The sequence below is a fragment of the Centroberyx gerrardi genome, chromosome 24 (genome assembly GCF_048128805.1).
Source record: "Centroberyx gerrardi isolate f3 chromosome 24, fCenGer3.hap1.cur.20231027, whole genome shotgun sequence".
Lineage (NCBI taxonomy): Eukaryota > Metazoa > Chordata > Actinopteri > Beryciformes > Berycidae > Centroberyx > Centroberyx gerrardi.
This window is the reverse complement of record NC_136020.1, coordinates 10,886,321-10,911,985: the sequence shown is the minus strand read 5'-3', so window position 1 is coordinate 10,911,985 and position 25,665 is coordinate 10,886,321. Positions and strand designations below refer to the sequence as shown.

Sequence of the window (25,665 nt, the reverse complement as noted above, 5' to 3'; positions counted from 1 at the left end):
ATCTCTCGATCAAGTCTCTAATCTTGGAGTGTGGGCAGAGATACAATGTAAAGTTTTAGTGGAAGCACAGAGATGCCGTCCCAGCCGAATGATCAAGATCTAGGTACGCTGAAGAAGCTGCTAAGAACTATGCTTATGCAGGATTTTTATCCTGATCTTCAAAAAAAATGGGGGTCATGCATTTTCACCATAATCAACCCCAGTTAGCCTGTCCCACCTAATGTTAGAAGATCAGGTGAAAAAGCAGATTCTTCTCAGGGCACACTGAGCAAACTTAACCTGGGTCAGCAACTTTGGAACTTATGTAGCTCAAGAAATATGCAAGAAACTTTACAGTATTTTTCCACCCAAAGAGACAGGAGTTTGTTTCTACCTGGTACCAGTCAGTCACCCCGACTGAGGTTTGTGTCAGTGATTGTGGCATTCTCATCCTGACACTACCGGGCCAATCTGTGGTCTCTGCATGAGGCTTTTTAGCCAGGGATCAGCGGAGCTGGGCCTTTCTTTGTCCACTCTGTCATAGAACTCTAAAGCATCTAGAAGGTAGGTGGTTACGCTACATGACATCCGTTTCCTGCACATGGTTTGTGTCTACCTGTGAAAAGACATCCTGGCAAAGAGAGAGATGCTCGCCTAAAATATCTGTGGGTTGCACTGATGCTGCATAGCGCCAAGTTACTGTACGTTAGACACTAAAATGCAGAAATGGTTTGGTTATATGAGAGGGAATTCAATCTCATGTGAGGCTTGTGTGGGTGACAGGAATTTAGCTTGACTAAATATTTAGGTTTCTTTAGCAACTTATTTTCTTGGCTACTTTCAGCAGGAAAGCTACAAGCTGGCAAGATTACATGATTGGCTGTGTTAGCAGCAGCCAACTCTTTTTTTAATCATTCAACATTATTGCCCATTGACTGACCTACCTTTTACTCAACAAAACAAGTCTTGCATGCAATGGAAATTAAGCAGAGGCTCAACAACTAACAAGGATTGCCTGTTGATACGAAGCACTGGCAAGAGATTCACACTATGAAACAGCCTCAAAGAGAGATGTACAGAAGCATTCATTCAATTGAATCTGAGTGTTTGATATGGGGAAGGAACATACAGAGTATTATTTTGATGTTTGCATTCATAAGCATCACAGGGTACCTCTGCCAGTGTCACTTAAGTGTGTCTTAGGATGCCATTTGGCGCCGTTCCTTCGTTTTAGTCACTTGGTTTGTCTAGCTTTTACAGTGACGGGGCTTTTGTGTATGTATGTTTTTCATATATTTATGTGTTCACAACAGAGATTTATGAAACGTGGTTATGTAATGACGGTTTGCATGTATTTGATCTGTGTATGTCTGAGTGGAGGAGCACAATTTAATTTAGAAGCATGACTTTCAAGAAGCGCTGCAAAATGGCAGTACTGTAGACCACTGAATTTGTTTGTTTGTGTCACATGTGGATCTTTGCTCTGTTGCTTTGCTGTGGTGCTTGGCTCTGGGTGCAGTGACTGGGGCAGCTCTTTGTTTTGGCAGCTGTGATAATGCTGCTGTTCATCATCCCTAAGCTGGCTGTGACAGAAGGACCTCTCGCTCTCTGGCTCGCTTGCTCTCTCTCTCTCTCTTTCTTTCTCTATTCTATATGCTTTTCTACTCATGCCCAGTTTCCAATATGTCCCCATGTATCTCTCTCCTTCTCTCTTTCCCTCTTTCTCTGTCTTTCCATCAGTTCTTTCTGTCCTTTTTCTGCCTGTTCTCTATTGCCAGCCTAGGCCTAATTTCTGCTTCTACCTGTCTCGTTCTCACTTTCACTCTTTCTGTCCTCCCTCTCTTCATTCTCTCCTACACTCCCGTCTCTCCTGGTTCCACCAGTGTTGGCTCAACTGAAGCTAGTGTCCCCCAGTGTCGGTATCTCTTTGTGGCTGTGTGAGGTGTGCCTCACTAATGAGCTGCCCGGCCACACAAAGGTGACAGTAATAAGATCTAATATAACCAGGAAAAAGGCCCTGTCAAAGAGAGATGGACTATTGCTGGAGTAAAGGTGATTTTAATAAGATTTAACGTGCTTGACCTGATGGGGAGGAGGGAAGAGGAAGGGGAGATCATCCTGTGCCTGGATGGAGACACACACACACAACCATGTCATATAGTGCTCATGCGAACATATAAATATACTGTTTCAAAAATAGATGTCTAATTAATTAAATATAGTGGTTGACATGATGTGTTGGAAGGTACATGTGCAGCTATGAGGAAGGGAGAGGATAACTCCCTAGTAACTGATTACTGTTACTAGGCATCACATTACTAGACATAATTTAAATCGGCTGTCTCTAAGAGAAACTAAAGCAGATTCTTGACAAACAAGGATAAGGGCTTCAACTTCTGAAATTGTTCTCTGTTGTTGCTCTTTATAATTAGTTTACACAGTGCACAGTGAGATTGAGATATATTTAGTCAAAATGTCATCTTACCCACAAAGTATGAATTTGCCAGTTTGGCTTTACAACAAAGTAACTTCGTTAGGACCAATAGAGCACTTGTTGCCAAGGCAGGTTTGTGATGGCTAAAGAAATAATTGGGCTGTTTTGAGGTGATGGCAGCGAACACGTCTCTTTGCTAAGGAGTTATTAGCTCTGGCTACTGATTGGAGATAGAGTAGTGAGACGATCTACCTCTTCTAAAGGCTTGTGCCCTTGCCAAAGCTGGTAGGAGACCCCTTAAATAGAGGTAGGGCAACCTAGAGCGTAGTCATAACCACACTTTTTAACTTCACTGAGAGGTCTAAAGTCAGCAACAACTGTCATTTAACTTATTATTTATCTTTCATTGGTCTCTCTCTCGCCTTCCCTCTTTCCCTTACTAACTTCCATTTCTATTTCCCTCACTCTTTTCTTTTTACTCCCTCCTTTCTTTAGCATTCTGTTCAGTATTCTGTCTCCACCTCAAATCCTTTGCTCTTTCTCTCCCCCACGACTCTTCCCCACGTCTATCTCTCCTTCCTTCCTTCCTTCCTTCTGTCTCACTTCCTCCCTCTCTCATCTCTCTCTCCCTCTCTCTTTCTCTCTGTCCTAGCAGTCCAGTTAATTGCCTCCAAAGTTCACTCTGTCTCTGGGCTAATGCAATTTAAGTAGGGTCGGAGCCCCTTCATCAGCCCAGCGCTGGCATTTCATTAAGTCTGCTGGGGCGTTAGCTTGCTAGCAAGTGGGGGCTTCGCTCCATCAGCTCATCATTAGTAATTAATACACTGATAGGATTAGCTGCAGCACGAGGCTAGTGGCAAGTGGAGGCCCTGGTGTTGCCAGTTGGGGAGGGCGGGTGTGATGGGGGCTGGAGCAGTGATTGTGATGAGGGGAAGTGCGTGTGTGTGTGTGTGTTGGAGAGTGACTGCTGTATGTATTTGGTGGAAGAGTGTGTGCGTGTGTTTAGCATATTTGCATAACTATTTGTGACCAAATGTCATGAACCCAGGCTCATTTAACCCATTTTAAGTCAGGAAAGGTTTGACATATACACACACACACGCACGCGCACACACACACACACACACACACACACACACACACACGGCAGTGAAGGATTCTGGTCCGTGTAGTTTCCCAGTGAAGAGCCTGCGGCCCCTCTGCAGTCGGGTGTTGATGGCCAGTGGGCCTTCGAGGGCCGGAGGGGGCCCCTTCAGTCTGGAGGGAGATCTGGGCAAAAACCATCAGCAGGGAGACAAACCAGCTGCTTTCCAAAATTCACTATTTAACCACTAACTTTGATTTTCACAATAGAAGTGTCTGGTAGAGTACAGTAGACAGACGTGAGATCCGGGGACCACCAGAGGTCCTTGAGGGGGCTCCAGGGGGTCCCCACCCAAATTGATGAATTGTTAAACTTCACCATTATTTCATTTACAAGAAGTTAACACAAATAGAGAATGTAGAAGAATGACTGTTTTGATCATAGTTTCACTGTTATCTCTCTACCTACAATACAGGTAGTCATGGAATTCTATACAAATCATATCTAACAATAAAAATATTCTCAGATTTGGGTCCTTCAATCAAATGGGGGTCTGTGGCACTAATGTGTACTAGAGGTCCTTGATATGAAAAAGGTTGAGAATCACTGATGTAGCCTATATGTCCCAAGGTTATGTTTGTTGCTATGTAGATGCTTAAATAAATGCAGATAATTGAAGTGTTATGGATGCTCATCTCAGCACTTGTTAGTCCTTTGCACAGTTAATTGAAACCATTTATGAATTCTCAGGTTACATGGAAAAGTCTAACTGGAGATTGTAGTTTGGAATTTAAGTGATTTGTTTCCAGTCAGAGTTTTGCCTGCAGCCTGCCTGAGAATAATAAATATTTCATACTGTCAAATCAGTACCGATAAGAAATCAAGTCAAGATGCAGTTCTCAGGTTTGCTCATGCTTGTTGGGATCAGATGCAGTTCAGTGACATCAGAGTTATCCCAGGCTGCAAAAAATACATTTCACATACTGTATATTTCAGAATATATTTAAAGAAATGCTTGAAAATATGTTGAAATTTGCCAGATGTTTATATATGTGTAGATGACATTAGTTAGATGACATAGTGCAGTGGTTCTCAACAAGAACCAAAATACTCTTTCCAAACACTCACTAACTGGAATGATCTTAAATCACATTACACTTCTTGTAATTAAACCCCAAAAAATACACTTTTATTCTCTTAACTGAAGCTAGACACAAAAAAATCAAATCAAAACACACAGAATCTTTGACATTCCTGTCAATCAAGGGGAACTTGGAATCCCACTAACTTCATACATTGTGGTGTCACAGTGAGGGCAGTGAATGCATTGTGATGTTATAATTCCAAGTGCACAGAGCACAGAGGCATTTCACTTTTTGGCGCGATGGAGGCGACACACAAGACAAAAAGAGAGAGAAAGAGAGACAAGAGAAATAAATACATGGAGATCCAGCACAACACGGAGCCGGAGGATGCCCAGGTAAGCTCCGCCCACAGCACTGCACGGCAGACCTACCTGGAATTCCCTGTGGAGAGGAAAACTGGGCTCCTGGACCCAGTCTCCAGCAGCGAGGAACATCTGCTGCTGATAGAGGCAGAAAAACAGTTGAAGGTGGTTCTGGGCCTTGACTCTTCTGTCCAGAACGAGGAACAGACCCAGACCCAGACGAAATTGAGCAGGCAGGACTATAAGACGATGAGGGAAGCAGATGAATATGTCAGGAAAATTCTGGACCTTGACTCTTCTGACCACACCCAAGTCCAGTTCATGTTCCTGGGCCTGGCCGAACAGGTCCAGGCCCAGGAACAGGTCCAGAGGAAATGGAGCAGCCAGGAGCATCTGATGATGATAGAGGCAGAAGCATATTTCAAGCTGGCTCTGGGCCTAGACTCTTCTGCTGAGAAGCAGCAACAGACCCAGAGGAAATGGACCAGCCAGGAATACCAGACTATGAGGGAGGCAGATGAACATCTTAAGGAGATTCTGGACTTGGACTCTTCTGCCCAGACCCAGCTCCAGTTCATGTTCATGGGCCTGGCCGAACAGGCCCAAGTACAGGCTCAGGCCCAGGAAAATGCCCAGGAACAGGTCCAGGAAAAGGTCCAGGCCCAGCTAAAGGCCCAGGAACAGGCCCAGGAAAAGGCAGAGGTCCAGGTCCAGGAACAGGCCCAGGAAGAGGCACAGGTCCAGGTCCAGGCCCAGGTCCATGCCCAGGAACAGGCCCAGGCCCAGGAAAAGGCAGAGGTCCAGGTCCAGGAACAGGCCCAGGAAGAGGCACAGGTCCAGGTCCAGGCCCAGGTCCATGCCCAGGAAAAGGCCCAGGAACAGGCCCATGAACAGGTCCAGGCCCAGGAAAAGGCCCAAGTCGAGGCCCAGGAACAGGTCCAAGTCCAGGCCCAGGTCCATGCCCAGGAAAAGGCTCAGGAAAAAGCCCAGGAACAGGCCCAGGTTCAGGCCCATGAACAGGCCCAGGAACAGGTCCAGGCCCAGGAAAAGGCTCAGGAAAAGGCCCAGGAACAGGCCCAGGTTCAGGCCCATGAACAGGCCCAGGAACAGGTCCAGGAACAGGTCCAGGCCCAGGAAAAGGCCCAAGTCGAGGCCCAGGAACAGGTCCAGGTCCATGCCCAGGTCCATGCCCAGGAAAAGGCTCAGGAAAAGGCCCAGGTTCAGGCCCATGAACAGGCCCAGGAACAGGTCCAAGCCCAGGAAAAGGCCCAAGTCGAGGCCCAGGAACAGACCCAGGTTCAGGAAAAGGCTCCGGAACAGGCCCAGGAAAAGGCACAGGTCCAAGTCCATGCCCAGGTCCATGCCGAGGAAAAGGCCCAGGAAAAGGCCCAAGTCGAGGCCCAGGAACAGGCCCAGGAAAAGGCCCAGGAACAGGCCCAGGACCAGGAAAAGGCCAAGGAAAAGGCCCAGAAACAGGCCCAGGAAAAGGCCCAGGCCCAGGAAAAGGCCAAGGAGAAGGCCCAGGAACAGGCCCAGGAAAAGGCCCAGGAACAGGCCCAAGTCCAGGCCCAGGCACAGGCCCAGGAAAAGGCCCAGGAAATCACAGCTGCTCTGAAGCACACTGAGCAGAAGCTAGAGAGCTGCCTCCTCCAGCAGCAGGAGGAGAGGGCCGGTCTCCTCAGGGCCAAAATTGACAACGAGCAGGACCTGGAGGAGAAAGAGCGAGAGTGGGCAAAGAGAAAAGCCTTCATGGCGGATAAGCTTGCTGTTCTCGAGAGGGACCTCAATGAACTTTTGGAGAAGAAGAAGAAAAAGAAACGTAGCTTGCTGCGTAGAATCGCTGATGCCCTTACTCCAAAGCGTAAGGAGAAAAAGAAGAAGAACAAGGAGGACAAGATGGAGTCAACTTTCAACTCAGACTCTAACAAATTCTCCAATTCTTCAATGTGAGCACATTAACACCTCACACACCCAACCCCCCTCCATCCATTTCCAACCCCCCCCCCACATCCCCTTTGTCTTGCATTTCTTCTCAATAAACAATATCAATAACGATATCTAATATAATGTGCTGCCTGTATAGTTTTATTTCTGTAGAGATTTGTAAGTTTCACTACAGTCAATAGTGTACGTGTAACTAGACTACTGTGTGATTTTGCTATTTAAATGCTGTTAAAAACAGAGCCATCTCTTCTCTCTCTCCTAAATGATCAAACTCAGAAATTCAAGTAGAGCTTCCATGTTACTCTACATTTATCTCATCCTGGAGTCACATTGTGACCTTGGAATTTTAATGTTCCAGTTGAGAGGGGTAAATGTTTGTTTTTTTGATTCAGTTATTAATAATTTAAACAAAATAATTTATTTACCCCTTTTATGTAATATACCATTTAAAGCTCTGAATGCAAAAATCAATAATCTATGAAAAACAAAAAATCTTTCTTCCACAGTGTACCTGTTTCTCCGTGTTGAGTCCCATTTACGTCCTTTTGTGTGGTTATGCGCTTACATACAATATGTGTGCATGTGTGTGCACTTGAATTAACATTGATGTGTGTATGTGCATGTGAAGGCTTTCCCATGCATGACGGGGGTGCTCTCTGCAGCGTTAATTACATCATTATGGGCAGGATGGATCTCCATCTGCTTGGCCATTACTCCTGTCCCTCTCTGGGCTGACCCGCGCTGTGCCTCAGAATTAGACGCACACTGGCTAAATGGCCCTGCTAAATTATGAAGCTATTAGATATGGGAGGCTATTTTAGAACATATGCATTCACACAGAGAGAGGAATGAAGAAGGGTAAGAGAGAAAGGGAAAGAGGAGCTGAGGTAGAGAGAGAGGGAGAGAGAAAAAATAGGAATGTGAGAGATGAAGTACTGAGAGATTTTGAAAAATGAGAGCAAAAGAAAGCGACAGAGAGAACATGGAGATAGAATGATAGAGTATAGGAAGTTAACTTTCTCGGTTTGGCCAGTTTGAATGTGCCTGTCCTGAGCTATTGTTAGAAGTTGATAAGATTTTTATGAAGCGTGATCTGACGTTGATGGATTTTGCCATGGATCATGCAGACAGATCAGGGAAATGGAGGATTTTTTATGACAGTCATCAAAATCCACCCGGACATGCCACTGGCCTGTTTCTCTCTCAAAGTTGGAATCTTGTTTAGTTTTTGAAGTTTGGCCTTGTAGACTACCTGTTGCCATAAAGTGTGATACAGTGTAATGTAGTAATACCAATGGTTCCTGTGTATTCATTCAGCAGTGGTGAGCCATCACAGCAAGAAAATACTCACCACTGTTACATAAAATGTGATATTACAATAGCAGTATAATATAGCTTTCCTTCTACAACACAACAAAATGTGATGCTAATATTGAGAATAAATGTTTTTATCACCACAATCTGCCCTAGAACTGTAAATCGGGCCAAACGAGGGATGGATGTGAATTTTAGTTTTTGATGACCAAACTAAAATTACCCCACGTTTTTGTCTAAAAATACAGAGGAACTGGTTACATTATACTTTATTTAATTATCCTTTATTTAACCAGGCAGTCCCATGGAGACCTGGCCAAGAAAGCGGCATTAAGACAAACGACATACAACAATGTACATAAAATGTTCTCTGTAAGCGCTGCAATAGGCAGTAGTAGTAGGCAGTATCAAGCCAGCAGGCTAATGGGCCAAACCTATTTAAATCAAACACTGCATAATGAGTTTGCCTCTAGATCCTTCATTACCAGTTTAAACTCACCAAGAGAGACCAGCTCTTTCAGCTTCATTTTGCAGTGAGCTCCATATCAGAGGGAGCAGAGTACATGAAGGCACTTTTGCCAAATTTAGTTCTGACCTTAGGGACATATGACAATAGAAATCCTGACTGACAAGATATAAAGACAGATATATATAACACAGATAAAAAGGTACCAATGAATAAGCTGATGAGTGGACAGGGCAGGCCAGCCAACACAAGCATACAAGATACAATGATGAGTGAGAGCTTTATGGTCAGTAGTAAGCTCAATACTATGATACAGTGTCTAAGGCACAGAGATATTGGGAGGAAGCATGTGAATATATATGGCCATAATTGAGGATTAGTTGCGATGATCAGTTTCTCTAATCCTGGGTGAATGATAAAAGACTGATTGATTGTTGAGATATTTGCTCACATCATAAGGTCAGTGCCACAAAAATTGTCAGCTTTTTGGTGTTGTAGCCGGATAAGATCATAAAGTTTTAAAATGACTGCGCAAAATATCTTAGTGAGCCCATTACTAGTGACAACATGACATTCCAGAAATTAGGTTTATTTCATGGACAGGTTTAGTGTTTGCAGACTCACCTAGAGGAGTTGGTGCTTAGTGTTAGAGTTAGAGACCATTTGACAAGGCTGTTGGACAGTGACCGAATCCTCTTAGCCCACTTGGAAGCATTGGATCACCACCATGGATAGTGATGATAATAATGAATAATATGATGATTAGAAAGTCTTTTTCATTTGTCCCCCTCCACATGGAGGTCAGAGGTCAGGGTTAGCTACAGGACAGCACCCCTAGAAAATCAGTGTCTTGCTCAAGGACACACACCAGCAGGACAGATGCTTGCAAGGACAGAGGCTTGAACCCGGATCATCCAGTTGTTCTTCTGCCAGCCACTGACCTTGTGCTGTGTGTTGTCTAGGTTCTGCTCATGGACTACCTAGATGTGAAGAACAGCCGCAGTGCCGCCGAGCCCTCGGCCCAGCTCTCTTACGCCAGCACCGGCAGCGAGTTTGCTGCCTTCTTTGCCAAGAAAAAACCCCAGCGTGCCAAGCAATCCCTCTTCAAGTAAGGATCTCACTCTTCACTCCATAGTCCTGAATGCTGCCTGCCTTCCAAATATAAGAGATTTTCTCAGAAGCTCTGGAAAGAATAAATTATCCTCTGTATAAGAGAAGTGTTCAGACAAATTCACCTTGACAATATTTTATGATGTTAAGCTTTGAAATTCAAAAAGGCTTAAATGGCCAAAAATGTATGTAAGGTTACATTATTCTCTTTCACTTTCACCGCAAGGCCACTGCCCTCTGTAGTTTTTTTTTCTGTAGTCTCTTGTTGCTTTTTGTTTTGTACTGTTGTATTTTGTGCCCACCGGCTTGATCTCCTGTGTGTTGTAGATTCGAGTCATCTTCTCACGCCATCAGCATGAGCGCCTACCTGAGAGAGCAGAGGAGAGAACTCTACAGCAAGAGTGGAGAATTACAAGGTGAGGCGGGGGATGGAGGGATGGAAGTGTGAGGAGAGGGAATGACTGGGGAATGGGAGGTAGAGATGGAGAGAGAGGGAGCAGAAGACACCTGAATAGCAGGAATGGAAACCTGCAGCGTGAAGGAGGGTGGAAGAATGGCGAGATGAAGGGAGGGAACGATGGTGGGAAGGAAAAAGGTGGGACAGATAAAGGGGAAGACAGATAAAGGAATGAGTATACAGGTGATGAAGAAATGGCCAATGGAGATGGAGAAAGAGGTGAAGTGAGCAGGGTTTTGGTCAAGTTTGGTGATGGAGGGATTTGGGGAGATGGAGAGCATGAGGGAGCCTTAACAAAAAGGTGTTGAGGAGATAGCAAGGGCGAGTCGCAGGTCAGGAAGTTACACTAAGGGAAAGAAAGGCAGACAAGAGAGGAGGAGTGAGGCGAGAAAAACAGAGAGAGTGAGAGAAATTGAAGAGAAGCAGAGAGGAGGGTGACTTTGCAGAATCCGCCTACAGGGAGAGGCCTTGAAAACCTTCTCTGCAGATAGCCGATGCATCCCAGCTACACCGCGTGCTCTTGTGCTCAGCTTTTACCTCGCACACACATCACACACACACACACACACACACACACACACACACACACACACACACACACAAAAGCACACTGAGAGAACTAGCTACACAGCCAGACCCTGGAGAGTCTCTGCTGTTCCACTGCTCCTACTCTCGCTCTCTCACTCTTTCACTCTCAATCTTTCCCTCCCTCTCGCTCTCTGCCTCTCTGTTTCTCTGCCTAGCTCTGCGATGACCTTGAGGTTTCAATCAGCGGTGCCTGACAGCACGGTTTGTCTGCTAGTTTTTCTTTTTTCACACCCAGCTCCTCGTTGACATTGTCTGGATAAAATAGAGGAGGTAGGAGACGGAGAGAGACGTTGTCAACAACAGGAAAGTGCTTTTAATCCATAGAGACTACTCCCCGGTGCACGCAAAAATGGTCCTTTGACAATATCCATATAATTAGAATTGAGGCTAAACTTTTTAAAAGTAAATGATTTTATATTAGATGTGCTTCTCCAGGTATTCAACCTAAAAACAACCAGGGGGAGATTGACTTGACGAACAGCTCATTTGGTATTGTACAGGATAGGACGTATTAATGCTCCCTCGCCCTCCAAGCTATGGTTCTTATTTTATTTAATTTTTTTTTATAAGAAATGCCAGTTATAGCTAGTCTGGTAAGCGTATGCAAAATGAACTGCTTCAACTCCCCACCCTGCCACAAAAAAGAACAGCATTGATTAACTCTGGATAAAGAAAAACCCCAAATGGTCTTCAAATAACAGCTCACTTTTTTTCTTCTTCCTTCTGTCGGCGCCTCAGAAAGAAGGGGGAAAAAATATTTTTTTTTGACTGGCTGAATGCCTCGGAGCGTTCATAAGAAGATGAGATTTCTCTGGGCTTTCATTTCGCCTGTCACAATGCGTAGCGCCGGCCACGAGACCAGGCCGGGGCCTGAATGGCTGTGAAGAGATTGAAGGAGTAAGAAATCATTTAGAAAGTGAAATAAGTCGACTGTGATGGAGGGAGGGGAGAGATGGATGGAGGGAAGGAGGGAGAGGAGGGTTAAAAGTCATTGTTTTCATCAGGGTCCAGCGAAGAAGCCATTAAGGGATTTCTGAAGGAAGAAATTAGAAAAATATGTATTGAGATGGTGTGGAAAGGGACTCTTTCTCTCTCTTCAAATTAAACTTACTGTAGGGAGAGAGAGGGAGAGGAAAAGAGTTAGAAATGAGAGATTGAGTTGATGAGTTCTTCTGGCTACGGGATTACTCAACACTTAAAGCTTAGTCATGTGTGTCTCTTACTCTCTCTACTTGGAGTTTCCTAAACTCTTCTTTCTCAACAATCTGCTTCAAGTCAATATAGTTATTAAGTCAGATGCTCACCAACATAGCCTTGGCAATAGGAGTTTGATTGTTCGTTCTAAATCCAGCTATGCCCCGTTACCAAATGAATAACAATCGTCATGCACTGAATAGAGTACAAAGTCAGAAGTACAAATCCTCCTGTAGCTTGTGCAAAAGCCACTGCTGTATATGGGAAGTACATTTCATATCTCTGACTTGTGGGTGATACCATTTGTTGATCATACAGATATGTAATATATCTCCATTCTGCTCCTAAAGTACAATTGCTCTAAGGTTAGAATGCACCACACACAGTATCTCTCTGCTGGTTCCCAAATCTTCTGCGATCGAGAATCTGTGCAGCAGCATTGGTATAAAATATGTGTAATGACTTTGTAACTTATCCAGACCCACAACACATCTCTAATGGATTTGAAATTAATCTGTAATATCTGTAGCATGTGTCTCCTGAGTGTTGTATACGTGTTTAAGGGCCCACCATCTATCTCGTTACACACACACACCCACGTATACACAGGCACTCATTAACATGTACGCGAACACACACACACACACACACACACACACACAGGGAGCTTAGGGGACTTAATTGCTTGCCTTCTCCACTGAAGCACGTCCCATACGCTTCAATTAATCCAATGCTTCATCTAAAGACTTCATTACAGCTCCATATGTAGCCACATCTGGATAGACAGCGCTGCGTGTCTGTGAGAGGAAATGTGTGTTTAGAACATGATGCTTACACTTATGTAGGTGAGTTTGCCGACTAGTGTATGTGTGCGCGCTTGTGTGTGTGTGTGGTGGTGGTGGTAGTGGTCGGGGAAGGGTGGGGGCAAGGTTTGTCTAGGAGGGACATAATGTTCACATATGCGTCAGATTGGTGGTTGTGTGTATATATAAGGGTGTAGGCATGCATGTGTGCTTGTGTGTGTTTGTGTCCTCTGTAAACCCCCACTCCAGAATCACAGAGCCACATCCGGATTCAATCACGGTCCCTATGAATAAATGATGAAAATAACACTTTCCCAGCTATGGATATGTTATCATGCCCCTGTATGTCTCTCAACTACTAGACTTTTACATCCTCGCCCTCTGCTTTTTTATTGCCTCTCTATCGCCTGTGCAGGCGGTGGATGACTCGGAGTGCCCCAGTGGTCATCTGGGAGGTGAAGTGTGAATACATCTCAATAACTAGCGCGGTCTTGCACCACGGCAAGTCAGTAATGCATTTACGGGCTTTTTGATTTTATTTTTCCTCGTGCTGCGGTCATTCATTGTGTTGCGTGCAATATTACCTTGCCCCGGGGCACGTTCCAAGTGACAACCCTCCGTGTGACAGCCGTACACAAAGCCTGCCTATCGCCACACACACACACACACACACACACACACACACATAAACAAACATACACACTTCAAACACACTCCCAGTCCCAACTCTCTCCCACCTCTGACCTCCCTCCCCTCCCAAGATGTATTCATAATCTACTGTGTTTCAAATCTATTTCACACTTTCCCCCTTTTCCTTTTGATATTCAAATTAGACTCGTTCACCGGGTGTCCGGCAAACAAAAAGAACAGCCTTGCTGCGTCCCCTGCTCATTCAATCTGGTTACAAATAGCTTTCCTTCTCCCCACCCCTTAATACCTAATGCTCAGTCTGAGGTAAAGAAAAAAAAGCCAATGTTGTATTAGGGGCTTCTTGTTTATGTATAATAGCATTGTGTTCCCTGGAGAGAGGGAGGAATAGGAAGAGGAGGAGTGGAAAGTGAGTGACTGCTTGGGGCGACCAGAAGTGGTGTTTCTTGTCAAGCTGCTTTGTACAGCACAATGGGGAGGGGAGGCAGAAGAGGTGCAAATGGAAAAATGTCTAGCGGGAGACACGGGGGTGGGGGTTCTGGGGTGGGGTTGGCAGATGTTGATAGCCGTGTGTTCAAAGAGAGGTGTGTGTGTATGTGTGTGTGTGTGTGTGTTGCAAGCAAAACCTTTGCTTTATAGAGCGAAGTAGGAGTAACGGCTTATTCCTGCCAAGCGAAACGGCTTACCTATACAGTCTGATGTTCCACACCTAGTCCAAACTGGGATTGTGATTGTTGGGGAGGACATATATCATGTTTTTGGAAAGGACAGTTTTCAGAAAAGCTTAGAAATTTCAACAGGGTGATGTGGTCGCTGAAGGTGGCATTGGCTATTTGACTCATTGGCTTTTTGTCCAAAAATAAGCTCCACGATTCTGGCAAAAATTATAATCTTGATTATTTTGCTGAATATTGTTATCACGATTATTAATCATGATTAGTTGCCACTTTTTGTGCTTTTGCCCGTTAACTGTTATTGTGGTCTAGGAACTAAAACTATTTGCCTTTCTAACGTTGAGCCATTCCATTCTTTTCCACTTCACCCATCGCTACATTTGTCCAAAGTTGGGTCCATGTAAGGTTTCTCTCTTTCTATCCCACTGGAGCTATCTGCTTCTCCATTGTAACTTTCGTTTTGGTCACATGGGTGCATGTTGCACATTCCAAGTTTGTGATTGGTCCCACGTAATGGGAGAGCTTGATATACTACAGTGGGACTTTCAGGATAATTTAATATATAACAAAGCCTTCAATATTACAGTTACATGATTATTAACTGTGGAAACTATTATTAGGATTATATAACGATTATCTACGATTAATTGTGCAGCCCTACCATGAGAACACAATATCCTAAAAATACCCCATCTTATTCATTCAGGTAGGTCCTCAGCAAAGCTAACCTATACCTTCTAGCTCTAATCCCAACTCTCACACAAACAGCCACTGTCAGATTTGTACAGAGTCTTAGATCCCTTGCACACACTCCAGAACCACCAGGGCTCTTAAATCTGTTTTTAATGTAAAACCACTCACTTGCCCTTTCAATCATTCAGTCTCTCCTTCATTTGTTGCCACCGTTCAAGGATAACGGTTGTTCGCTCATCTCGTAGAGCAATCAATACTTGACTTCTGCCGACCTTGCAATTATGATTTATCATATTCATAAATGGAACCTTAGATGGAATTGAACTTCCTCGGGAGAGAAGTCAATAATTATTAGGGGATTATATTGCTGGAATGTCTTAGACACATGCTCACTTGTGATTGATGTCTCTGTCTCTCCCTCTCTGTCTCTTTCCCTCTTGCTGTCTTTCTTGTACGCTGATGCTCTGTCAGGATTTCATGTTTCATGCTCATGTTTCTCATTTTGTTGTTAACTTTCACTTGCTCTTTGCTAATTGGAGATTGACGTGTTTATAGATGTGTGTGTGTGTAGGTGTCTGAATATGGAATACTCAGAATGAACAAATCAAATCTTGTTAAAGTAAGCAACATGCCGTACGTTCCTATGAATCATCTTACTTAACTAATGGACCGATGTCGATCAAAATATTAATTCAGTATTTATATTACAGGTTCTCAGAGCAAAAGGACAAAAGACTTCAAACACTAGTGCCACTGTTTTTTCCCTTTGTTGTCAGTTCTTGTGGATGAGCAAAAACATTGTAGCTTGAATACTGAGTTGGCCTCCTCTTTTAACTGATTTATAAGCTCTTAGTCCCCTGGCCGCTTTAAACTAAATTAAATCATACGTGCTGTAAAGTGAAAATAAAAGGCTATCCTCCATGGAGCCAATTTCTCTCTTCCAACACTTGTTTACATTTTTTGCCCCAGCTTGTTTGAAGTTGTGCAACAGATTGAAATTGATGGGTATGAATTATATAGGAGGTAATGTTGTATTCACTAATAATTCACAACTTTCTAGCAGGTTGCTGAGAGACTTCTCTGTTTCTCAACATAACCTCAGTCTCAGAGTTGAGGTAACAAATACATTATAGGAACCACCTCTTGATCTTCAAGGTAATGCTTGCTTACAAGCTTTGACATTGACTTATGCTAAAGCAAAGAGGAAGGAATAAAGGGTAAACAACTTAATAAAATCTTCTTTGTATACAGAATGTCATCAGGTTCAACAGTTCACTATTTTGTCCTTCATAGGGCTGTTAGTGGGACATTACCCATGATGCTGTGTGGTTTGGGAAAGGGTTGGGGACATGTCACCCCAAGATTGATGAGTGCTTTCATGTTGGCCTGACATGTCATCTGTGTGTGTACTCTACATATCATATGCGTGTAAGTTATGTCGCATGACATGTATGACATGCTGTAATTGAGTCCATACACGAGTTCTATGCACCACAGGACTGTCGCTGAAAAGCCCATATCTGGAAAATGACATGTTTCCCCTCTTGTTCTGGTGCCAGACCTTTTTGAATTGCTTTGCTCCAGCAGCGACATAACTGGGTTTGTAGATAAAATGCAAGGTACCTCCGTTACCTGACAGGCTATTACAGTGAAAAGGCTTTATTTGTGTTCAGCATGAAAGCGAATATGGAGCAGTTATGCATATTGTGGCAAACATGCACACACACACACACACACACACACACACACACACACACACACACACACACTCACACACACCGTCACAGAAGCCCTACCTCACAGTAGTCATATTGTGTGTATTAGCTTGGACACATCATGTTCAATTTGCCCTGACATAGATTGCAGCAAGGATGATGATAATGGTTAAAACAACATTAGAGATGTGATTTCCCTCCTCTACTCTTCTAACAAACAAACACACACACATACTCACATACTCACACGCACGCACACGCGCACACGCACACGCACACGCATGCAAGCACACAGATAAAGGCATAGTGTTGGGTTTTCATCTGTGTTGGGACCAGTGATTGAATTAGCTCTGGTGCTGAAATGAGATTGGAGCAGGGAGATAGTGTGGGAAATGCACTGTGCCTTGTAATAATAATATCAGGTTTTTATTGTAGTGTAGCAGACCAAGCCCCTGGTTAGGAAACTGATGGATAGAAGAGTGGTAGTGGAGAAGACACTGCAGGGGTTTTGAAGAGAGGTTCATGGAACAGTTTGTATTAGATTTGATTAACGCCGATATTAAAACTGCCAGTATTTGACTCACAGTTGTAATGTCATAGGTTTGTGTACCTACCGGAAAGAGGTGGTTTTGTAATCTACAGAATCAATGCTCGTGCAATGCATATTGTACCCTATCTGCTGTTTCTTTTACATACATTTTGCTGTTGCGGCCCCCCACAGCTAGAAAAAATGTTAAGAAAGAATGAATGAATATCCAAATAAGAGCCTTGAAAGAGCCACGAAACACTGCATTGTATCACTCATTCATTACCTTGCTTTTGATGAACGCTGGCTAGGTGACATGCAGAGAAGTTAGAAATTAAATGTGATGAGAAAACAGAAGTTGGGCGATGGTAATAGTTGACAGAGTGCAGACATTTAATCACATAGAGAGAGAGAGAGAGAGAGCTTTGTGTACTTTCCCAACCCGGGGCTAATTTTAATCAGCGTTGGACTTGTCATCATCGGCGGCTTCGACTGTCACCCCTGTGTTTACCTTTAATCTCAGACCTGCTGATTGAAGAAGATGGAGGGAGGGAGGAGGGACGGAGGGAGGGAAGTGAGGGTGGAAGAAGGGCAACGGGGGCTTGAGGCTAGAGGCAGACCTTGGCACATGAACAGAAGCGGCTATACTGGTTGGTTGGTAGACAGACAAACACGCGGACGCACCTCTCTTACCGTCCCAGAGTGCAGCAGGTTCATCAGGTGAAGAACAGGACTCACAATCTGTTTTCTGCTTCCCTGCTGGGGCCAATCAAGAGTGTGGTGACACTTGGTTTTCTGGCCCATTACTTCTTCCAATCCTTACGCATACACGCACACACACACACGCACCCATGCACATACATTTACGCAATCACTCAATCATTTGTAATGCCTTCTCATGGTTGACAGATTCAAGAGACCATAGTAGTAAAGAGTATTTAGAGTGTTTTTACACCCTCAGTGATTGGTTTGTGCACGGTGCTGCTGGATTTTCTCTGAATATAACAAAATTATGATACTAGATGGAATAGTTGCTCTCATACATATAATTGAAGGACCGGTCTGTCGACTTTGTTATATAACCACATGTTGTTGGGGAATATGTTATCTCCTATTACTCACCTCTTTAAAGGATAATACAGGTGTTTCTTTAAAGTTTGTGCCAATCATCTAGGTTTCCCCTCTATGTTATTCCTCATGGTGTCTGCACACAATGAACGTAGTTGGAGATATCAGGGCTCATTTTCCTACCTTCAGAAGAATCCATTTGCTACCATTCATTCTTGTAAGGTATGAAAAAGAGTTTCCACAGACTTGAAAATTGCCTGAGCTAGATAAACCATCACAGTAAACACGAAGCCTTAATTTGGCTTTGTCAAAGTTTCTGTTTTATTCCTATTTCATTGTGCCCAACTTGAGTGTTTTCATATCAACATGCACATTACGTTACACTCTGCTTTCTGTCAATCACCTGACACCCACAGGAAGAAATTTAACTCTCCGCCAGGAAATAATCTTTCAAAACATGTTGGCTTATAAACTTTATTGTCACATCCATGTTTTTAATTTAGGGCATCTTTGTTAGCCAGGACAACAGTTAATTTCAAGCTAGGTTTGACATCATCAAATTGGTATTTTAAAAACAATGACATGTTAAAAAATCTAATTCCATATGGCATGCATTGCAAAATGATTGGGGGAAATGTAGTAAATGGGCTATAACTCTAAACACTGACACTGGTATCTTCTTTTAAGATTCAGTTTCAGACGGATTTTGATACATGTGGGCCTTAGCTTAGTAGCTTGGCAACTGCTTGCTATTATCTTTGTGAAGTAGAATGGCAAATCTACTGCATTTAAATAGCCAAGTTAATTTTGTTTCCTCTCATCCAAGTCATTGGTCCTGAAATTGGTCAAAATTTATGAGAGCCACTTGATCCACAGTATCTTTCATGTCATGATTGATGTAATAGGATAGATTTTCACCCTAAATCACAGTCAGCTTGACATATTAGATTCACTCCTCAGACTGGAGAACTCATTCCTAGCTGCTGTAAGGGGTTGAATAGGCCTAGTGCTGCAGCATGAAGGCTGGCTGAAAGAGGCTGACAAAATCCTAGACTGTGAGTTAGCCTAACCTAACCTAAATGTTTCAACACTATACCCTCATAATCTTATGAACAAACAGAAAATGGAAAGGAATATTTTAGGATTATGATAAATGAGTTGTATCAATTTGACATTTATCTCAGTAATGGTAGCACAAAGGTCTGGGAGAAGGGAGGAGGGTGCGTATGGGAGCCGACAGGTTTATCCAATTGGCAGATGTTTCTTTCCAGTTGGTAAGAATTAGGATTCTGACTAATGTAACCTGATTGTGAATCTCTACCTGGGCATTACTGAACAAATTTTAAATGTAATTTGCAGAATAAACAGATGTACAGTATTGTTGCCTTGAAGCAAACTAAAGCTTGTGTAATATGTAACCTCAACTTTTGACATTTTCAATACAAAGCCAGTTTTCACAGTATTCCAACTCAAAACACTGCCACCAACTGTCGGCAGATTAAAACTGCACTGACCTTCCTGATCTTTGAAAGACAAACAACATACATCTCCAGCTGTTCAAGGGTTTTTCAAAAATGTCCCTTGTTTAGGAAGACACTTACTACCGTCTCAAAAGAGACATTCTGCGTAATTAATAACCAGTCTGGTGCTGGAGTGCATTGTCGTCATCTCACCACTGACAGATGTGCATTCATTAAAACCAAGACCACGGAGACGCAGTGTGTGCTGCAGTGACACTTTTAATAATTAATCCAACTCAATTTACACCTGAATTTATTTATTCATATTGTCATTTATTTATACCGTTTATTCTTGGCTGAGGGGTTGATTTGGTGTCCTGGTTGGTGGAGCAGCAGATACCGTCCCGTCAAATTAATTTTAATAATAGAAGGCTCTCATTAGGAGCCAATCAGACATGAAGACGTCTGAGTGGAATGGGATGCCCGGGACTGACCGGAGATTCATGCATTATTGAACTGGACCCTGATCTCATTAGATCAGCAGGTTTCTACTGTGTGTATATGCAGCCGACTGCCAGTCTCATTCTCAACAAACATGCGAGCACAAACGCACGCGCACACACACACACACACACGCACGCACACACAAATATACATTTGAATACATCTGATCCCTTTATATTTCAACTTGTGTATGTATGGGTGTATCTGAAAGTCTTTTTGCAAACGCGTTTGTCTCAGTGTTTTTGTATTTTGGTGTTTCCTTCAACAGTACTGTTTTGTAATAAGACAGTATATGTTGAAGGAAACTGTCATTTGTCCAGCTTACAACAGCCAAGGTGTTTCAGTTTGTATGTGTATCTGTGTGTGTGTGTGTGTGTGTGTGTGAGAGAGAGAGAGAGAGAGAGAGAGACAGAGAGAGAGAGAGAGAAAGAGAGAGAGAGAGAGAGAATTATGAGTCCATCACACCAATAAGAACCTAGAGAGAGCCATCACAGGTGTCTTTGATCTTTCCAAGTTGACCTTTCCGATAACACGCACACACACACACACACACACACACACACACACACAGCTTGTTACATTGGCTATAAATGAGAGATTACAATTGTGATCACACGGTGTGGATGGCTATCACACAGAGTTCATACACACTGTGTAAATGGAGGATTGCACAGTTGGAGGATTGAATGTTTGGAAGGCTTTTCATACTGTGTTTGTTATTCAATACAAGAATACAATACATGAAAACATGCATGTAGTATATATACAGTATGTTCACATACACACAAACATACACCTTCCCAAAGGTGGATTATGGGTAGCCTATTTGGACGGCTGTCTGTGTTTGCTGTTGTCCTTTTGTGCATATAGACACACGTACACAAATTTACACTTGGCTACACATAGCAAACTGACACACACCACTTGTAAATTAGGGATTATGACTGATCCTGTGTTGGTCTGTCTGGATTTCCTCAACTCTCTCACACACACACACACACGCTCATACACACGCATACAGAAACACACACCGCTCCTAGGAGACGTAGGAGTGTGTTAAAGAAGGCATCACACGTCCGTTCTCTCCCTGCCTAGATCTGGGCAGGGCCGGAATACATCACAGGATCAAACCCATTTCTCATCAAACTCAGGAAAGTGTGGCTAATGCAATTTCACTAAGTCACTGCCTGACTTGATTACATGTGGGCTGGGGAGTGCATGCTAAGGCACTATAGGGGGCTGGAGGGGTGTCAGTGTGTGCGTGAGCTTGTGTGTGTGTGTGCTTAAAGACTGTATGCATGTATACACATTTGCCCCCGTGTGTACGCACCCCCTTTAATCCATGGATGTGTATATGGCTAGAAGGCATATGCCGTGTCTGCGGAGGTGTTTGTGTTGCAGAAGGAGCAGTGGTCCTCGAGGGGGATTTCAGGCGGATTTGGCCACATTAGAATGTGTCACTCCTTCCTTTCCAGCCGCCAGCCGCTGTCCCGCCGGGCAGGGCACCTCCACACACCCCTCCTGCTAATCCTGGATCAGACCACACACCGGGGGACGCAAACACACATACACACGGGCGCGCATCCACAAACAAAAGCGCACTTGCACACATTACGTTGAGAGAGAGAGAGAGCTGGCAGCAGTTTGGTGGCATCCTGACCTGCAACCGGAGCCACCCTGTCACGTCTAGACAACTCTGAAGAATCCCATGCATATTAACGCTGGCCTATTTAATATTCATCAGTGCTATGCCCTGTTGGCAGCTGGTCCCAGGCCCCACGGATCAATGAGGTCTCTCCCTCGCTCCTTTGTCTGACACTGATGCAGATGTTTAGAGCATGAAATTAAATTGGTCACTGTCATTGGGAATACACACACGGCAGTCAATTCGGTGTGTGTGTGTGTGTGTGTGTGTGTGTGTAGTTACTGGTTAGACATGGCTCTCGGAGCGAGCAAGTAAAGCCAACTTCTCCAGACTCTGTGACTTGTTGATGTTTGCAAGTTGATGACAAGGAAACAAAAGTTGAGTCAACTCTTTCCACCTTGAAGCTCAAAGGAAGATAGAGAGGGAGAGAGCGAGAAACAACGTGAAAGACGGAGAATGCGAGAGAGCGTGTTAGGTTGAGCAAGGGAGTGCGTTGGCGGCAGCTTTGTTTAGGAGCCTGTAATTGAGTCTTAATTGAATTGGCACCAAAGGAAGGATGAATGGATGGAGAGATAGAGACAGAGTTTGAGTGAATTGGACCTCATCTCCGTTTCCACTTAGCAACAAGAACGCAGGCTTACCGCGCAGGTGAATTTCATGGCAACAGATCAGAATCAGAAACCCATCATCTGAAAGTTTCAGATGGAATGAAAGCTTCCCTTGTCATTTTAATGAAAATAAGGGGAGTGTTGTCTGCCATTCTTTTCAATTGAAACTTGTTCCATTAGAAATGTATTATGGAGCCAGGCACAGGGAACAATGAGTTGATATGCATTTGAATGCAAGGCTATGCGGGCTGTGCAGGTAATGCGGGACAGGCTTTCACACCATGGCGAGGTGTCTTTGTGTTGTATCACACAGGCTTTGCAAGGCCTTATTGGACATGGAAATGAGATAGATAGAAGTAGGCAGCAGGCCAAGGCTTTGTACCCGAGTGAAATCTCACCATTTCGAAACACACACACGCTCTCTTGCCCAGTCCAAACCCCTATCAAAGTAAGCTTGATCACATCATCTCGAGTGATTTCTATCCAGAGTGTGTCCATTCATTCCTCCTATACACTTTGCCCCACATGTCAGCTGACCAGGACAGGTGTAATAGTGAGCTGAAGTCAATGTCATGTTGATGGTATAATTCTAATAGACTCCCAGTCTAATCTAGGATGCTTTTTTCTTAAGGTTTCCACCCACAAGCTTCAATTGTTAATGAATTGGAGCCCTCTGGTTTTGAATCTAGAAGGTTATTTATTGCATTGTCTGCTTTTTCCATTCTCCTGCATATTATGTTGCTGAGTGGCGTGGGACCTCACCATAAACCCAAATCGAGGAATTCTAATGAATAACATTGTCCCCACTGCATAGAGAAATGCCACCGCCTCGCCTCTGTACTATTCATATTCATCAACCCATCACAATTTGCATATGAGCACTAATATGAACATATGCAGTATATGTGTGCACGCATTCACCCATGCATAGTACACACAATCTCACAAGTTTCATACATGCATAACACACACACACACGGCCTCCTCTTTTGCTCGACATTTTGCTGTATTGACAGCGAGCCGCAATTTCTTTTCCGTCAATTATATTGATTACTTCAGGATGAGTGGAGGTAATGAGCTGCGGTATTCTCTCTCTCCCCTATTATCTACCCTCTCCCCCTTTCTCCCTACCTCCCCTCCCCACCCCCACTCCCCCTCCCCCCACTCTCTCACTCCCTTGCTCCGGTCTGAGCATGTTACACGGCAATGATTTTCTGATTAACCCTGTTAGCTGTGGGGTTCACCCACGCAGTGGCGCAGGGGCATAGAGTGTGAGCATGTGGGAAGCATGTAGAGTCGTGATGGAGAGCCAAGCTGATTGGATGATGTGTTTATCATGGCTGGAGGTGCGCTCCTATACAGACAGATGCTAGTACACAAAGACACACACACAGTGGGAAGTGAATGTGAGATTTTATTCACCATAATGTGATACTTTACTGATCCCCGTAGGGAAATACTCTTTCCGCTTGCCCCTTCAGGGAGGTCAGAGGTCAGGGTCAGATACAGGTCAGTGACTCTAGAACAGGTGTCTAGTGTCTTGCTCAAGGACACTAGGGGGCAGGGCGATGCTTGCTAAAATGAGCCTTGAACCTGGGTCAGCTGGTTGAAAGATGGTCTCTTGAACCAACTTGAACCACTAAGCCACCCTATGTATATATCTGCGTTATATCTTACGTTACACATGTTGTACAGTGTACACACACTCACCAACACTACTATGAATAGATGTTCATTTTGATATGTTTGATTCAGTCAAGTCCTGTTTCCTGTGTTCTAGGCGGAGCAGATGACAACCTGATTGAAGGAGGAGAAATGAAGTTTGTGTGTAAACCAGGAGCCAGGAACATCACTGTGATCTTCCAGCCTCTCCTCAGGTACAGTGCTGAGTGATACACTTAAGATCTGAGCAAAAATAGATTTGAATATGGTTTCAAGTTTGTCAACCGGTTGAGGTGCGTTTTATTTATCAGGGATGTGATCAGGAACACAAAAAAGCAGGAAGACTGTAATCTCTTATCAGCAATTAATGGGAGTTATGTGTCCAAATAACCTGAAATCCTGACAAATGAAAAAAAATCCACACTCTTGTTTATTTCATTTTTTGCTTAAACAGTCTCAAAGTGGAGTTATCTCTAGCAAGATAAGATAAATCAAGCACTCATCATGTTTTTTCCAAGTACTGAATACAAATTAACCTTGTATTTTGCCCAGGTTTGCTAGACAGGCGTCCTGCTTGAATAAATTTATAACTTTAAAACTACACTCTGGGATATAATGAAGCAAGGCTGTGATCGTGGGGATGGTGCAAAATGACTGTCTATTTCTCATCTTTATGATATGTTCTCAGCTGCTAGTATGACACTGCATCTATGAGGAGCAGCTGAAATACTGTTTGCATTATCGTGCTATGATGATTATGGACTGAGCGGAATCACAAGATAAGATGAATGAATCAGATATATTAAGAGCTCTTCATGAGTTAAGTGAAGCCTCCAGTGCCTGTAGGGAGTTGAAAGTCAGAGCTCTCCAGAGTTCCTTTGACTGTTGTTTCTGACACAATCAGTTGAAGCCTTTCAAGAAGCTTCCTCCATGTACATGTAGCCTTTAACTCCATTGTTCAGTCCTATTGTCATACTGATCTGTAAAAGAAGGATAGCCAAGCCATTCACAATGAATGAAGGCTGGGACATGACTCAATACCAGTAAAATGTGGACTAATTAGATTACACAACCTCTTAGTGGCCGTCTATCGATTTTAACCTTTTTAATGTTTAGTGGGATATCCTAAATCATACATGACATAATATACCTTCAGTTCAGAATGTATTGTTGATATAGTCCAGGGATCTCCCCCCACCACTCCCCCACCCCCACCCCCCGCTTTTATTTCCCAGTATAGTCAAGCATGCTGAGGGATTGTCTTTAGTGGTAAATGTTCTCTATGTCTGGTAGTTTCCTATATAGCAATGTGGTCCCAGTAGACTAGTGTAAATCTAATAGTGAAGCAATCTAATTAGATTGGCCTTCCATGCAGCGATACATTACCTTCTAGGATCCATTAAACAGGCATGTTTCCTACTTCCTCACTATGCTGCTCGGCATATACTCTATGACTAAAATTTTACAGCATGGCCCATCTTCTTTAATGCATTACGGCAGGATGAATGGGCTTTGGTGTTTGGCACCCATTCCCTTTATCTCTTAAAAATCCTATGACTTTGGAAATTCACAGGTGATTTGACAGTAAAAGTCCCTTGATTATTCACAGCCAGTAGTGCTATAGCTATACACAGGCCATCTG

The 25,665-nt window shown here is 43.7% G+C and overlaps 1 protein-coding gene across 1 annotated transcript in view; it reads left to right on the top strand.

Annotated features, from left to right (window-relative positions):
- Nucleotides 1-25,665, top strand: part of exoc4 (exocyst complex component 4) — a 125,996-nt gene that overhangs the window by 29,579 nt on the left and 70,752 nt on the right. The window contains exons 9-11 of the mRNA XM_071905708.2: nucleotides 9,631-9,776; nucleotides 10,106-10,194; nucleotides 24,142-24,238. Coding sequence (XP_071761809.1) covers nucleotides 9,631-9,776; nucleotides 10,106-10,194; nucleotides 24,142-24,238 — 332 coding nt within the window. The remainder of the gene's footprint in view (nucleotides 1-9,630; nucleotides 9,777-10,105; nucleotides 10,195-24,141; nucleotides 24,239-25,665) is intronic.